General features: G+C 35.3%; 1 protein-coding gene across 1 annotated transcript; it reads right to left on the bottom strand.

The window, feature by feature from the left end:
• Positions 1 to 399: 399 nt before the first annotated feature.
• LOC110998824 (zinc finger protein Noc) lies at positions 400 to 2,201 on the bottom strand. Its single transcript, XM_022267615.2, has 2 exons — positions 1,966 to 2,201; positions 400 to 1,870 (listed from the first exon to the last, which is right to left on the bottom strand). The coding sequence occupies exons 1-2, from the start codon at positions 2,050 to 2,052 to the stop codon at positions 614 to 616; spliced, it is 1,344 nt and encodes a 447-aa protein (XP_022123307.1). The 5' UTR covers positions 2,053 to 2,201; the 3' UTR covers positions 400 to 613.
• Between the last annotated feature and the right edge of the window lie 13,674 nt (positions 2,202 to 15,875).

Below are 15,875 nucleotides of genomic sequence, written 5' to 3'. Positions count from 1 at the left end.
GTTTTATCACGCCATGTCTGTTGATTGACGGGACTAATGTGTGTGTTAGAGGTACATTAATCAATCATTCTGTTAGGTTTATTGCTGCTGCGCCATAGTTGGAAAGTCGTTTCAACTTGATGGCGTATAATTCAGGTTTATGTCTGCGTTTAATGCGCTTTCTATGAGATTTATTGCGAGAGAACTAATCTTGTAGGACATAAAAACGACAGTAAAACTATACATAGCAGAAAAGCATAATTTGAAACTTTACTATTTATATAAACTATTTTTATAAAAACGTTGGGAGTCAAGTGCTGTTAAAATAAACAAGTTTTTTTAAATTCACGTAGATATATTTGAAATAGTCATTTAATATTAAACATAGTAATTCCTATTTACAGACATTTGGCTGTACAAAGTCTTTAAAAAAGTCTCAACACCCGCGTCGCCACAAACTTGACAAGTTTGCTTAAATACTTCTTACAATTAAATTGCACTATTCACTAACTTTGTCATGGCGCGGACCGCCTTATTAAATTAGAGTCTATTGATATCACAGAAGAAAATTGGACAATACAACAATTAACATGTCCATCCGAATCGTCGACATAGAACATCACTCGACACTTATTTACTGGTGCACTGCAGCCGCTCCGAGTCTTTGGCCGTACATTGCATAGGGAGAGTAAAACGGACCTAGTGCTGGATTGAACGCTCCATACGGCGATGATCCTAGACTTGCGGGGAGACCAGCCTTAGAGTAAGGGTGGTATCGGCTCGCTGAGAGCGGACTTAAAGGAGCCGTCGGGTAGGCGCTCCTCAAGCCGGCGGTTGTAAACAGTGGGTTTAAAGGGTTCAACAACGAAGGCTGCGATGAAGCCGACGACGCCGGAGTCGACCCGTCAGCTGTGTGACTTCTCAGGTGTTGAAGAAGTTCTTCCGAGTTTCCGAATCTCTTGCCACAGTAAGATTCGCCGACGATCCAGTTACACACATAAGGGCGGGTAACTTGCGGGTATGGAATACCACCAGGGCCTTGTTGCGATAGAGCCATGGCCATCGCCAAATTATATTTTTGGTGTTCACACTGAGTGCATCCGGCTGGACAGGATCCGTTGCTCATTAATAAGTGGTGGTTGTTTACTGAGAATTGACATCCAGTGCAATAGGGGTCCTTGCAGACTGGAACTAATGTTTCACCGCCGGCTGGCGTTTTAACGCGAGCGTAGCCGAGATAAGGGTTGGGTGAAGATCCCGGAAATGCTGCTGCAGCCGCCAGCATTGCGGCATGGTGAGCACTAAATGGAGCCCCGGCGTACGGTGGTCGAAAGGCTGGATTAGCGTGTTGTTCCATTCCTGGAGGACAACAAAGTCCAGTTAAAGGGTTGAATCCGGCCAGACCGTGTAGATTTTTAAAAGCACCCAGATGATCTTTCCCGTGTCCCAAAACTTCTAACCCAGATCTGATGATAGGACTCGTCCCAGAACTCGAGCCAGCAGGCGATGACTTCTGTTCACTTGCCGGACTATGTTTTCCAGTTTCTCTAGTTGGAGTGGTTGATTTACGACCGGGCGTGCTTTTTCCAGATTTTTTGTCATCCTGGCTGTCCAAACTAGCCTTGGAAGAGGGCCGAGTATCATCCGGTTTCTTGGTCACAACCGTATTTTCATAGGGTTTGAACGCCAAATGTTTATTCTCCGGGGTCGCGCGAGGCTTGTCTATTTTTGAGGAATTTGGTGAAGAACGACTAAGGGATTCACTATTAACACTGTTCACTGATTTTTTCTTGTCAACAGAAGCAAGAAGCGGCTTCGAAGACATCGTATCGGCTCCTATTTGACTGCAGGTTTGCGCTAAGAGCGCAAGTGGGCTCTTCTTTGAATCCAACTATAACAAAAGAAAATAAAAATTAATAAACTGTAAATAGGAGTTAAATTTTGATTTTAGTATTTAAAAAATATACTTTAAAATAAAATACTTACAGATGATGGAAGTGGTGATAAGTAGTCAGGCTGAAGGTATTGGTTAGGATTGCTAGTCATCATTCCTCCGTCTTCAAGTACCACCATTTGGAGAAAAACTTTCACGATCACTAATAAACTTTACGTAGTCCCTGTTAGCTCTCAAAACAAAGTACTCTGTGCCGCGCGAGATATTCCAAGCGAATGCGTGCGTCCGTCGTGGCGCTCGAGCTGACTGTGAGACGCGAGACCCCACTAAAATCCGACGAGGGACTCGGTACCCCCCGCACCCCGCTCGAACGAGATAGCGATATCTCAAGTCTTTGTTAGAAGAGCAACGCTATAGCTCTCCGCTGCAGAACACGGTCATAAAAAATAAAGCGGAAACGACACATAGCTGCATTGCGGTAGGGGAAAAAGGAAAGGCGGCATGGCTGGAGGCCCGATGCGGATTGAGACGTGCGATGGCGTTGGCGAGCGGCGAGCGGCCAGCCACCCAGGTCGGCGTCGCTTTGAGCCGCCGCGTCTACCTGCCTGCTGCACTCCGGGGCTTTTTTGTTCCGCACCACTTTTATTACGCTTTCGACACCGCTGCTCTGCGGCGCTTCGCTGACACATTCTCGACTACTTACGCTTTAACAGTCGCCTTTGTTCCGAGCTCGGTTCTAAGGGTAAATTGATCTGTTCGACGCTTCCACGTACACGTTTCATGTCAAAGCTTTATGACCGCGTATTTCACTCTATTGACAGCGTAAACTCCATAATGCAAACGTTAATCCGACATTAAAACCTGTCAAACACGGCTCGGTCGAAAGCCCTCCGTAGCGATCAAATTAAATATGTCAATTTGGAACCCATATCAACAGCTGCGAGCGTCGGTCCCTTTAGAAATATTGCTTATTGTGTCCAAACAAAGATACTAAGTATAACGTATGGGCGGACGACAGAGGTCGTAAATAACACGGCGGGTTGTAATATATTTGACAGAGCGCGGACACGCTAAACAAAAAACATTTTTATTGCTAAACAGAGCCTCGCAGGCCCCTTTTTCTATAAATTAGGATTATAAATTCTAATATTGTTTAAGAAACTTATGACGGTTTTATTTTATAAGTTATCCAATTTATTTTTGCACTCAAATAGGAGAGAAAACGTCAAACATTTTAGCACATAACATTTACTTCGATCAAGTTTGTTTGATTTTTGGCGCATCCTAATAGAGTTAAAAGTAAAATGTGAACTTAATTGAATACATTCAAACACAATAGTAATTTTAAAAAGAAATTACTAGTTTGACCACAATGAGGCTGGGTACGCATGAATCAGTCGTTTCACGGATATCCGAACCCAATTAAATAATTTATTCACGTGTAAACAGTATTAAAGGAACAAAAAACTTCTATAACGCCGAAAGCGGTCTCTTTTGACGTGTGGTTTGGAAAAAGTAAATTGGATGTGTCGATACGTTAGTTTTTACACAAGTATTGGGGTTCTGGGTTTTAAGTGTTCCTTCCCCTATTTAATCTTTTCAAGGCGACCCTTGCGCACACTATGTTATATAAGTACCCAATCTCGTTTGTAATGTTTATTTGTATTTTCTATGCCTCTTTTCAAACAATCTAATTTATACAAATATTTTAATACAATTAAATGTAAATCTTTCTTTGGATCGTTACACAGAAGCAGGTATACAGTTTTAAAAATAATACTATAATTATAATCGTATAATATTATAAAGAACAGTGTACTATAATGAAACTTTAATTTGATAGATTCCCTTTTTTTATTGCAAAGAAAGCTTGATTTAAAATTGTTTTTTTTAAATATCTATTACGGATTTAAAGAAGACACTTTTTACAGCTATGTATTATTAAACTTAAAATTATTTAACGTATTTTTTTAAATATAACCTACAACTGTGATACTTTTTGACATTCAACACCTTTTGTCTTCAGTCACCGCGTGACCAGGCACGCTTTAAAGCACGCAAAACGTCGGAAAATTTTAAAATTATGTTAAATAATTATATGTTTAATAATACATAATTCAATCCTGATTTTTTTAATGTGTAAATGCTATCTTAATAAAAGACAATACTATATATCTATTACAGTTCAATTCATGAATCACTAAGGCCTAAGCAATTCCAGGTGTTGTCTTTAGTCTAGTTTACAAATTCAAGTGTCTGTGCGGCGGTTAGCGGCTCGTCAGAGGCAGAGAACACGCTTTGATCTCGCCGCATCCGGTCAGACAAAGAACGACTATTCTCTCATTACATGAAACGTGACATCATAATAAATAGCTCTGCATCTCCATTAAATATTTTATTTACACGCCGATGAGTCTAAATATTTGGTAAATGGGACAACTGACATCAGTGTAAGATTGTTTTAAGGATTTATTTGTGTTCTCGCTAGAAATAATAAATGCGGAAACTGTGTAAGAAGAGTGTCAGTCTCAAGTCGGATATAAATGTTAGTTAGTTTTTAATTGAATATAGCTAAACATCTCATGGATAAGAACGATATTTTTGGATAAAAGATTCAGGGATTACTTTTCACTTAGGTATGATAGGTAAATATTAAAATATTTGTGAATTGCCCTACAACGCCCATGGTAGCTACGTATGGGTTTATGAGTTTGTATGAAAAGCCTTGGGCTTAATACAAAATGACTTTTCGACATGAACCACAGGCGCTAAACGAATTTTTATGTATGTCCAACATTGGATACAAAATCCTTCAACCTCAACACGTTTTCAGTACAATACCAAAACTGAGCTTTACAAAGTACAATAAAATAAATTATATTGATATGTATGAAGTAAATAAACCCATGAATATTTACCTAAGACCTATTTACATAAACATAAAGTTTATGACCGAGTTTGGACCCCCCAAAAACACTCATAAAATTGCCTTTCTGCTCAACCCCTAATTGTAATATTTATAACCTTGTAAAATGTTATCTTCGTAAAGTAAAGATAAGAGGCGAATAAAATAAAATCTGCCTTAAGACTGACTTTTATCTCTTTGTAATAAAATTTCCCTCGCTTACCTTAACGTTGTCTTTAATTTTTCAGGAAAAACTTTTTATCTCGAAAAATGTTTTTCTTACAAAAGGTGAAAAGTATTATGCATGTATTGCGGTAAACTTGATCACTGAACATTTCCATGCCTTATTTTTTACAAATGTGAGTTGTGATTATGATTTAATCGTAAAATATAATAATTAAGGTAAAATTAAGATGTCTCCTTCATAGTGACAGCCTTCACAGATCAAAGTTGTTCAGCGTAAAAACCAGGCCGAAGCAGTAAAGCAATAAATATCAGGTGAGACGGAATAAATATTGTTGTTGTATCACTATTTATGGCGCAATAAACAGCAAGCTTTTGTGAACGCCGCTTGTTGTAAATAATTTTACAGAAACGATCGTACTTGCGAAAGGCCACGAAATACATTTGCACCTGATTCAAACTTATTTTCGACAATTCATTTTGATAGTTTAATCTCCTTTACATGTGCCTTTTTAAATAAATCTCGTTTCAACTTGGATTTGGACTTTGTAAACCCAACGAACAAGCCTCGAAACTGAGCCTTCAGTGACTACTACATTTAATATAAATGCGACAAATGGTGCATTTTACTAAATAAATTTATGTTATAGAGCAATATTCGTAAATGTCGTAGCCCAACATTGCCGGAACATCTCAAAAGTGCAGGACAATGTTTAATGAGTGTTGTAATGAGAGGCAATTGTCCTATTTGTCTGTATGGACCGTTTGGTGCTTGCCGAAAGGTGGCGCTATAGATGAATGGCTTTTGTCTAAAGTGACTTTATTGTTTTACAACGTTTTGGGATTTCACCATCTGCACTTTCCGTAAGCCTAACTAATTGTAAATAAAGTAATAAAATTTATGCTCCATTGTATATTTTGCTAATCTAGGAGTTTTGCGAGGTAACAGTTAAGTTTCTTAGAATAACTTGCAAACGAAATTGTATTTGGAACAAAATGAACGTGGTCTTTTTTAGAAATCATAACTTGAAACATTTTAGCTTCACCGGTCACAGATAGCAATATTTTCTGGCACAATTAGCTTTATCGGTCTAAGCGGAACGATCTCGTATCATATAAAGAAATAACGAATTAATCTACATTTCAGACTACGCATTAACACGTGATTCTGTAGTAAAATTAATGTATAATTAATTTACATTATAATCACTGAATGTATAAACAAACAGTTCTAATAAACCAGGAGCTGTTGAATTTTAAACTTCAACTTGCACGCACGTTGAACAATAAACAACCATATTTAACTGTTTCTTAGAAAAATAATTTACATTACAATTTGTTGGGTTAGTAGCGATAAAAGGGGAGAACTAACCTAACCCTAACAGATGTCTTAAGTCAAACAAAAATTGTGTCACTTTAGTATAAGTATTAAGATTTTTCAATGTAAAGGAAACAACTACACAAATCTTGTACGATTATTGATCATTTAATCTTTAAGCTGGGAAATATTTATATACTCTCGGGCCTCGGGATTGAAGTGCCCAGGCGCGAATGAATGGTTTAACTTGGCGCCTGGTAGGTATCTACCAGTATTTAGTTCCGGTGAACCTAGAGCAACAGGCTTTCAGAGGAAGGTACCTACTCTACCAGTTACCACATGTACGAAACTTTTTTTATTTGTCTTTTATAATTCTATTTATATTTATCAATTAATTATTATAATTACTATGTTGGTTAAGAAAATTGTACATTTTACATAATATTTAATTTAATGCACAAGGAACATGTTTACAATGTTTAACAATACATACATATAAATTTATATTTAATGGTAAAGACATTCTTATATTGTTATTTTATGTTTTCTTATTCACTAAGAATATATGTATTACAAATATCTCAAAGCAGATAATGTATTTATAATTACAATTTTTAATATAACGATAAAACATTACCTTTTAATAATAATACAATAATACGTGTGTAAAAATCAACATGTGTTTGTATGATGTTTTTATCTCTATTTCCCATAATTATTTATTTATTACAACAAACATTTCTGAATACTTTTTTAATGCGTGAACATCACAATAACAAGTCTATTATCGATCTTCCGTCACGCATGGCGTCGCTTCAGGCATGATTAATCTCTTACATGCGAAGAATTACTATAAATAGAATTTACGATTACAATCGATTAATCCATCCCATAATTTATTCGATCGACTGCATCGCACACAATTCGAGCGGAACCAACAATACCCTCTAATATATTTCTTTAGGAATTTGTGTAGCGTGAAATCGGTCCCTTAACAAAAAACTTTTATTCCGCAGTATTATATTACAAGACGCATACGCATCAGTATAAATAAATGGTGGCCCACCATAAAGATAGCGATAAACAAAATTCAGTCCCGCGCCTTCCCCTTTTTTATTGGCAGGGGGCAATTTGAGAGGATGTTCTCTGCCAAAATAACCAAAATAAATTTAGCCATGCTTAAACACAGCTGTATAGTCTTACGCCCGTATTGTTCAATGATAAGATTGAAATTACTAAAGCACTTTTTATTCGTTCGAATATGTTTCGTGTTGTTGGGTAATTTATATTCTGACGATGGTTTAGTGCGTTTTACGAAATTGTTAAAGACAGATAAAGGGTGATATTTACACTGGGGTAGTTTATGAGAGGTCGACCGACAGACGTTATGACCGGCTAATCATTATAAATGACGGTCTAAAACACGTCTACAAATTAATGTCTGGCGACTCATTGGGCACGTTCAGAAACCGACTCGTTTATTATTGTTTTAACAGATTTATAATGCTGATTAATCAAGCCCCGAGATAAGAATATAAAATATTAAATAATTTTCAGATTTAGTCAAAATTTATTAATAACATTGGCTTATATAATTCAGTCATAAATTGATATGCAAAGTTTGCATATCAATCAATATGTTCTAAGGTCATGATCCTAAATAAGATGTAGACATTATATGGTATATTATACATAATTACGTAGATATATTATAATTAATCGTATGTAAATCCTTTCACAACATCTTTCCTTCGTCAAAATTTAACGAATCCTTGACTTAACATTCGAGGTAATTTCCGTTACTGTGAATTGTAGTATAAATATTTAATTAATGCACGCCCGCTAAAGACTTTGTTAGTAATTCAATTAATTGTAAGGACAAAAAGTCTTTTACACTTGTGACACGGAAAGAGATAATTACGTGTTCAAAACCAGTTCCTTATTTACAAGTCACGAATTCTTATCAATTTATACACACGTAGGCGCTTACGGACTACGGCTGAACAAACATTCAAATACCACAGCACTGCGCTCGACTTCAGCAAATACATTAATCATTAAGGTTATTAAATATTCTTATCTAAATAAAATTAAACAAATTTGTTTAGCGACAGCGCTGTTTGCCACGAAATAATACACAAATATTTTCTGTTACGTGTCAACAGCTCAAAATTTATAGCGCTGAATCCATTTCTAGTGACAAGGCTGTTCTCAATGTTAAACGATCTTCCATTCGTTTTCGTACGTTCATTGATGGTCTCGTTCAGAAAATTGATGATGGAAGTAACGGAGAAAAAGTAATGATCGCCAAATTAATTGTAAGTATCGATGGACCTAATGGTGTTTTGGTAAAATTAAGTATTGCAGTAAAGATAACACACGCCGTAGATATTTTGTGTACGTTATAAACATGGATCAACACGTAATTACGGATGAATTTTGAGATAGTGTCACTTCAATTTATTACTATATTCCTATAGCTTACGAATGCTCGTGGTAATGATAAGGTATTTTATTGATACAGTTACGTAGATACAAATAAAAAGTAATTTTGAAGGATTATGGGTCGTTTATCAAAGAAACGATAGTAATTAGCACAAATATAACTTTTATTTGGTAAGAAGATGAATGACAGCAAGAACACTTAGTTACAACAAACCTTCATATAATATAGTGTTGCCACCTAGTTAAATTTTCAAAAACTATTTTACTTAAATTGCTCAATACTCCCACTAAAATTTAAACTAGGTACAAATATAAAAAAAAATAAACTCCTACTGAAATTAGAGTTGTGAAAAGAAAAACAAAATGTGATCTCTTAAATAGATAAAAGCTTGAGTTGGTAACGCTTTAGTTAACATATCTGCTAATTGACTGTTACTAGGAATATAATTTAGTTTAATTACACCCAACTCAACCTTTTCCCTTATAAAATTAAATTTCACATCTATGTGTTTGGTTTTCTTATGATAAACAGGATTGCTAATTAACTTAATTGTACTCTGATTATCAACATACAATGGAACAGATGTAATATTTTCACCTAAATCTAATAATAATTGCTGTAACCATAATATCTCTTTTGCAGCTTCACAAGCAGTTACAAATTCTGCTTCAGTTGTGGAGAGAGCAGTAGTCTTCTGTTTCTGGCTACACCATGTTATAGGTCCCCCATTCATATTAAAAATATAACCTGTAGTAGACTTACGCGTGTCTACATCACCTGCAAAATCTGAATCCGAATAGCCAGTGAGACCACTACTTTCTCCATAACATATACATAAATCTTTAGTATTTATTAGGTATCTAATAACACGTTTAATGGCATTTACATGTTCTTGACTTGGATCGTTTACATATCTACTCAAAACATTTACAGCAAAAGAAATGTCAGGCCTTGAAACAGAGCTCAAAAATAACAAGGACCCTATAGCTTCTCTGTATGGAAAATTAATAATATTTTCATCCCTTTTCTTTGAAATAACAACATTTACATCTGCAGGGGTACTGGCAGGATTTGAATCACTCATACAAAACTTCTCTATTAATTTTTCAATGTAATCTCTTTGATAAATACAGATACAATTATTTACTCTCTCTATTTCCATTCCCACAAAATATTTCAATTTTAATTCTTTTATTTTAAATGTTTGTTTCAAATATTCTATAACTCTTTTAATCATTGAGGAACTGGAAGAGACTACAAGTGCATCATCAACATAAATTATTATGAATACTTTCACCCCATTGAAAATACCTACATAAACACAACTGTCAGCCTGAGATTGCACAAAACCATATTTTATTAAAAACTCAGTGAATCTTCTATTCCAACAACGAGACGCCTGTTTAAGTCCATACAGTGATTTAATAAGATTTAGGATACAATCATTTTTAAATGAAATTCCTTCTGGTACTTCTATAAAAATATTCTCTTCCAAATACCCGTTCAAAAAAGCAGTCTTTACATCAAACTGTTGAATTTCTAAATTATATTTAGCTGCAATAGAAAGGATAATTCTTATAGAGTCATATCTCGTTGTTGGAGAGAATATTTCTTGATAGTCAATATCTTTTATTTGATTAAATCCGCGTGCACATAAACGAGCTTTAAACCGTTTTACCTGAACATTTTCATCCTTTTTTATAGCAAAAACCCACTTTGTAGTAAGCGTACGTTGACCAGACCTCTCTACTGGAGTCCAAGTATTATTCTCTTCATGTGCAAGCAATTCTTCATCAATAGCTTTCAACCAGTCGTTTCTTTGTGGACTTTTCATTGCTTCAGCATACGTTTGTGGCAGTGACAGTTCAATTAGGTTTGCTTCAAAACGTCTATTAATCCTTGGTCTCAAATTTATGTTGCTTTGAATTAAATCATCATCTAATTCTTGAGAAGGTTCATATGTAGGGTCATTACTATTACAACTCAACATGGTATCTTCATTCTCTGATAATGAAGTTTCCACAAGAGTATCCTCTACATTTGTTTCTTGCATTTGATTTTGTTGTCCTAATGTCTTCACTTCATCGTCAATGTATATTTGTGTAATATTCTTCCTTATCTCTGGAACATTATGTTCTTCAAAAATTACATTTCTTGATATTTTAACCTTTTTGGTTTCTGGATTGAACATCCTGTAATTGTTATTATCATACCCAATTAGTATCATTTTCTCACTCTTTTTGTCAAGTTTAGTTCTTAGCTGATTAGGAATATGGACATATCCAATACTTCCAAACACCTTCACATGGCCTATATGAGGTTTGATGCCGTTCCATAATTCAAATGGTGTTTTCTTAGGAGTTTGGCTGGAGGAAGTCCGGTTTAATAAATATACTGCACAATTCACAGCCTCAGCCCATAATTCCAGTGACACATCCCTTGCGTACAACATTGAACGTGCACTCTCCACAATGGTACGGTTCTCTCTTTCAGCACGCCCATTTTGTTCTGGTGTATATGGCGCAGTACACTCATGAATTATACCTTCTTTGCTGAGATAGTCATTGAAGGTTTTATTCACATACTCTCTTCCATTATCAGTATGCAATATTCTGACACTATGCATGTACTTATTTTTGATCAAAGCATTGTATTTCATGAATATGTCCATCACATCACTTTTATGTTTGACAAAATATACATGCCTGTAACTTGTAGCAGCATCCTTAAATAATATAAAGTATCTCATACCTTGGATAGATGTATGACTCATAGGTCCACAGACATCACTATATACAAGGTCACCTGGCTGTAGTTCTCCTCGTATAGATTTGTGAAATGGAAATCTGCACTGCTTTCCATATGCACATGCTTCACAAACAAAATCAGTTTTATCACTGTTATTCAGTTTCAAGCCTTCTACCACATTATCAGCACTCATACTCTTGATTTGTTTTAGGTTAACATGTCCCAGTCTTTCATGCCACATTTTAATGTTATTTTGATCACTTTGAACTAAGTTACATGTATCTGAGACCACAGCTTTAATTTTCAATTCGTATAAATTATTTTCTGTTATTGTTGCACACATTACCAAGTCATTTCCTTTGTAAATGAATGCACCAGAGTCTTTCTTGATAATGATATATGATTTACGCATTATCACACCTTCTGAGAACAGATTTCGTCGCAAATTCGGAACATACAATACATCATGTAGTTCACTGTTCTCCCACTGTCCATTGACACATCTCTTTATTAACACCTTGCCAATGCCAGCCACTTCCACTGATTGTTTGTTTCCTAATGTCAATGATTTCTGGTTACATTCCAATAGTTCTACAAAGAACTCCTTTCATATGGTCATATGTGCAGAGGCACCACTGTCTAAAATCCACACATTGTCTTCAGCTTCATGGAATTTGGTTTCTACATTAAACGCTAACAAGTCTGCACCTTCCTGTTGAGGTTTTCTATACTTGGATTTCTTTGGAGCACGACATTCTCGAGAAAAATGTCCTCGTTTCCCACAATTATAACATTCAAATCTGTGTTTACTGTTTTTATTTTGATTTGAATTACTAGCATTTCTATTCAGCTCACTTTGTTTTGGGCTATTTTTACATCCTTTCTTAGCCACAAGAAGAGCGGTTTCTTGTTCTTCTTCACACTGTAAACTAGCTTCTTCATCTAACAAACGAGCAGTGAGATTGACAAGAGTCTGTTGCTCTGGATCCAAAGACATCCACGCTTGACGGAGTGATCTATACTTATGAGGCAGTGTTCCAAGTATTTTTGTTATCACAGCCATTTCACTAATACTTTCGCCACTTTCTTTTAACTGCTTGGCCAATGATTCCACTTTAGAAATGTGTTGAGCTACACTGTCATTTGTAGACATTTTATACTGGTAAAACTTTTCATGGATCAACATTTTACATAATTCACTCTTCTGTTCGTATATTGATTCAAGTTTTGTCATTATTTCCTTAGCAGTTTCACAATTTTCTATTAAAGTTATTTGTTTGAAGACCATCGAAGATGTTATAATAAACATGGCCATGCCATCATTCTTTGTCCATTCAACATTATTTCCAGCCGGTTTAGGCACTGAAATATCAATCCCTTTTGCTTTTAGGGCACACTTTATCTGGAATTTCCATTGCCTAAAGTTATTTCCATCAAATTTTTCTAAGTTTATTGACCGCATTGAATCCATTTTGAGGTTATTTTGTCAATTTCTTCACAATACGATTGTAACTTTTTCTTTGCTATTTTTCTTAAAACTTTCAATTGCAGAATCTACTGGGCCCATAACCTGAAGGATTATGGGTCGTTTATCAAAGAAACGATAGTAATTAGCACAAATATAACTTTTATTTGGTAAGAAGATGAATGACAGCAAGAACACTTAGTTACAACAAACCTTCATATAATATAGTGTTGCCACCTAGTTAAATTTTCAAAAACTATTTTACTTAAATTGCTCAATAAATTTAAACGAAACAAAACTAAGCAAACATGTTTCATTAATAATTTAACAGGGCAAGATCTTAAAGGGGCATTAAGAAAACATTACCCGAAGTAAAAAGTGAAATTACCAGCGCTCAGTTCGTATGCATGAAAAATTCATTTGGGACGAAACAAGAGGGAGGCGAGGCATAATAATTTGAATAAATATCAAGAAGGTCCCGCGGGCGGCTGATGTGACAAAACGCGGGATCAGCCACGCGTGTTTATTCGTTGTGATGGTGTAATTTTACGGCAACATTCGGGGACACGTAATGCGAGATGACGTCTACATACGCAAAATATTATTAAGTTTTTAAGAACACGTAGACGGCTGACGCGTTCCGACATTAACATCCCTTCGCTGGGGATTATTTCTTTGACAACACATAATTCTCGCCTTAGGATTATGCATTGTTTTCTTTGGGCTAAGCTTGATTACCATTCCATTCACATGCTCGTTTCCATGAAAAGATCGTTATGTAGCTTTATGCCACACATCCCCTCTTCCGAGAAGACCACAAAGGGGTGCTAAGTGTGCTCGCAAACATAAAAATAATAACAAAATCCCCGTGTATTTTGACAACATAATACTCGATGGACACAAAAGCCATCACGTCACGAGCAATCGGTTTCGCTTCCCGCTGCCCTTTGAAAAGGGTCGAGGACTGGTTTTGCAAATAATTTATTAGAAAGTTTTTTGTCGGTCGCCGCGTTCACTGTTCGCTACCGTTTGACGTTTGCGATGAAAGATTTCTTGCAGATTATAATTGACAAGATCTTTGTTGGTTGTGACAATGGGATTTAATATGGCAGCCTTTGTGTCGGTCAGGAGATTAGCAGGAGTGGCTGAAGGGTAATTCTACGAGAATATAATTCTCCAAACGTAATTGAATGAAATGGAAGCCCACATTGTGCAGTTCTTACGAAACTTAATTCAAACCTCCCTTCGACGCTTCGAGATTAGAAACACAATACGATCTAGTCTATTGCAGATTTGATTTTCGCGGAAGACTGAATGCTTGTATTTTTCAAAGATAATAATCTCTTAAAAGATTACAGCCTTTCATTCTCAATCAGTATTAGCGTGAATAATTTGAAAATGATTATTTATTATGGCCTATGATATGGAATTCATTAGTCATGTATTTTTACAGAATATAGGAGACATAAGATACAAATATACATATTCAGGATCAGCAGGCAGGTTCAGTACAAGTGAGAATATTAGCAAACATCCATGGGTTATCAAGATTCGTTTGTAACATCTGATTATTTATGCTGTCTCTTTATTTATACTCGTTTCCACCAACTTCTCCTGAACGTGATGTATTTATTTCTGCAGTGGACGTGGGTCGATTTACATGCAGGGACAGACGTTTCCCCTGAATTATACCGACAGTGACAATGAAATCTAGCCGACATGCGTTGCCCACCCAAGTAGGCTGACGTTTGTTCTAAGAAAAACGGCAAGTGATATAATACGTCGTTGCGTTGTGGTTCTTGATAAGTCAATGCAGATATGGCATGCAGTTGTTATAATTAAAAAAGAACTGAGGGTTAACACTGTTTAAAAAAATCTAAACACTTTGCTTGACAGTTAAATTTGAATTATTAAAAGATCTTTCCCAAATTCAATAGTTTTTAGGAAAATAACTCAGAATATTATAGTTAATAAACTAATGTAAACAATAAAATATAATAAAATTGTTAAAAATTTAGTTATGTATTATGATATATTGACATAAGCCTTTTATTTCAGATAGTTTTACACTAAAGTATATTTCTATTTCTATTTCATACTTTGTAGGTAGGCAGATAGAAGATCCTCCTTCAAATCCCGCCATTACTGTCTACACTGCGCCACTCTCTGCCATGTAACAAGTCTTTCCTTAATTTGATCTATCCACCATCTAAGATCTTCCTCTTTTTCATTTACTTAGTTACATTCTCTACTATTCTGTTTCTCTTGCCATTAAGTTTCATTAATGTTGATTGTAACATCTTCTACCTTAGTTGGTTTTCTTAATGATGTATCCTTTTTTTATCTTCTCTTTTCTTTTTTAATATTAAATAAGGAACTCTAAATATTACGATTGTCGTTCACATCACATCACAACCAGTGATGAATGTGCGCAAAGTTGATGGTGATACGCATACCAAACGCACAGCTGATAATATCATATCCGCTGTAATATAATATATGTTACACTACTGGCCGAACTGGCATTACAGAATCATTCAATACTGTTAAATATATACATAATTTGTACTGTTGCCCCCATCAGATAAGAAAATATTCTTTGCTTCCAGTGTGCCTATTCCAGACCGTCAATATTCTCAGAAAAAAATTAAGATATTCCATATATATCCATCCATATTTTTAACATATGTATATTGTTACTGATGTTAGTCTGTCTGAAGATATCTAGGTAACTCCAACCACATAGCAGACTAAACTTTACAGGTAACTAAAGATTTTAGATTTTTATTGTGCCTACTTCATCTTGTCTAAAATAAAAGCATGCAATTCTCTAGCGACTTTAATGTTATAGTAATATTTCTCGCTGAAATATGTTTTTACTCAACTAATACGCCTATTTATCTTTTTCGTATGTGTGATTTATTTGAACAATAAGGC

The sequence above is a fragment of the Pieris rapae genome, chromosome 7 (assembly GCF_905147795.1).
Source record: "Pieris rapae chromosome 7, ilPieRapa1.1, whole genome shotgun sequence".
NCBI classification, from domain to species: domain Eukaryota; kingdom Metazoa; phylum Arthropoda; class Insecta; order Lepidoptera; family Pieridae; genus Pieris; species Pieris rapae.
This window is presented reverse-complemented; position numbering and strand designations above follow the sequence as displayed.

What these genes read in the sequence shown, in the direction of transcription:
- LOC110998824 (XM_022267615.2), bottom strand. Translation starts at nt 2,052, where the DNA reads ATGGTGGTACTTGAAGACGGAGGAATGATGACTAGCAATCCTAACCAA. An exon ending in TATCACCACTTCCATCATCT is followed by an intron (nt 1,871 to 1,965) that starts GTAAGTATTTTA and finishes CTTTTGTTATAG; the next exon opens with TTGGATTCAAAGAAGAGCCC.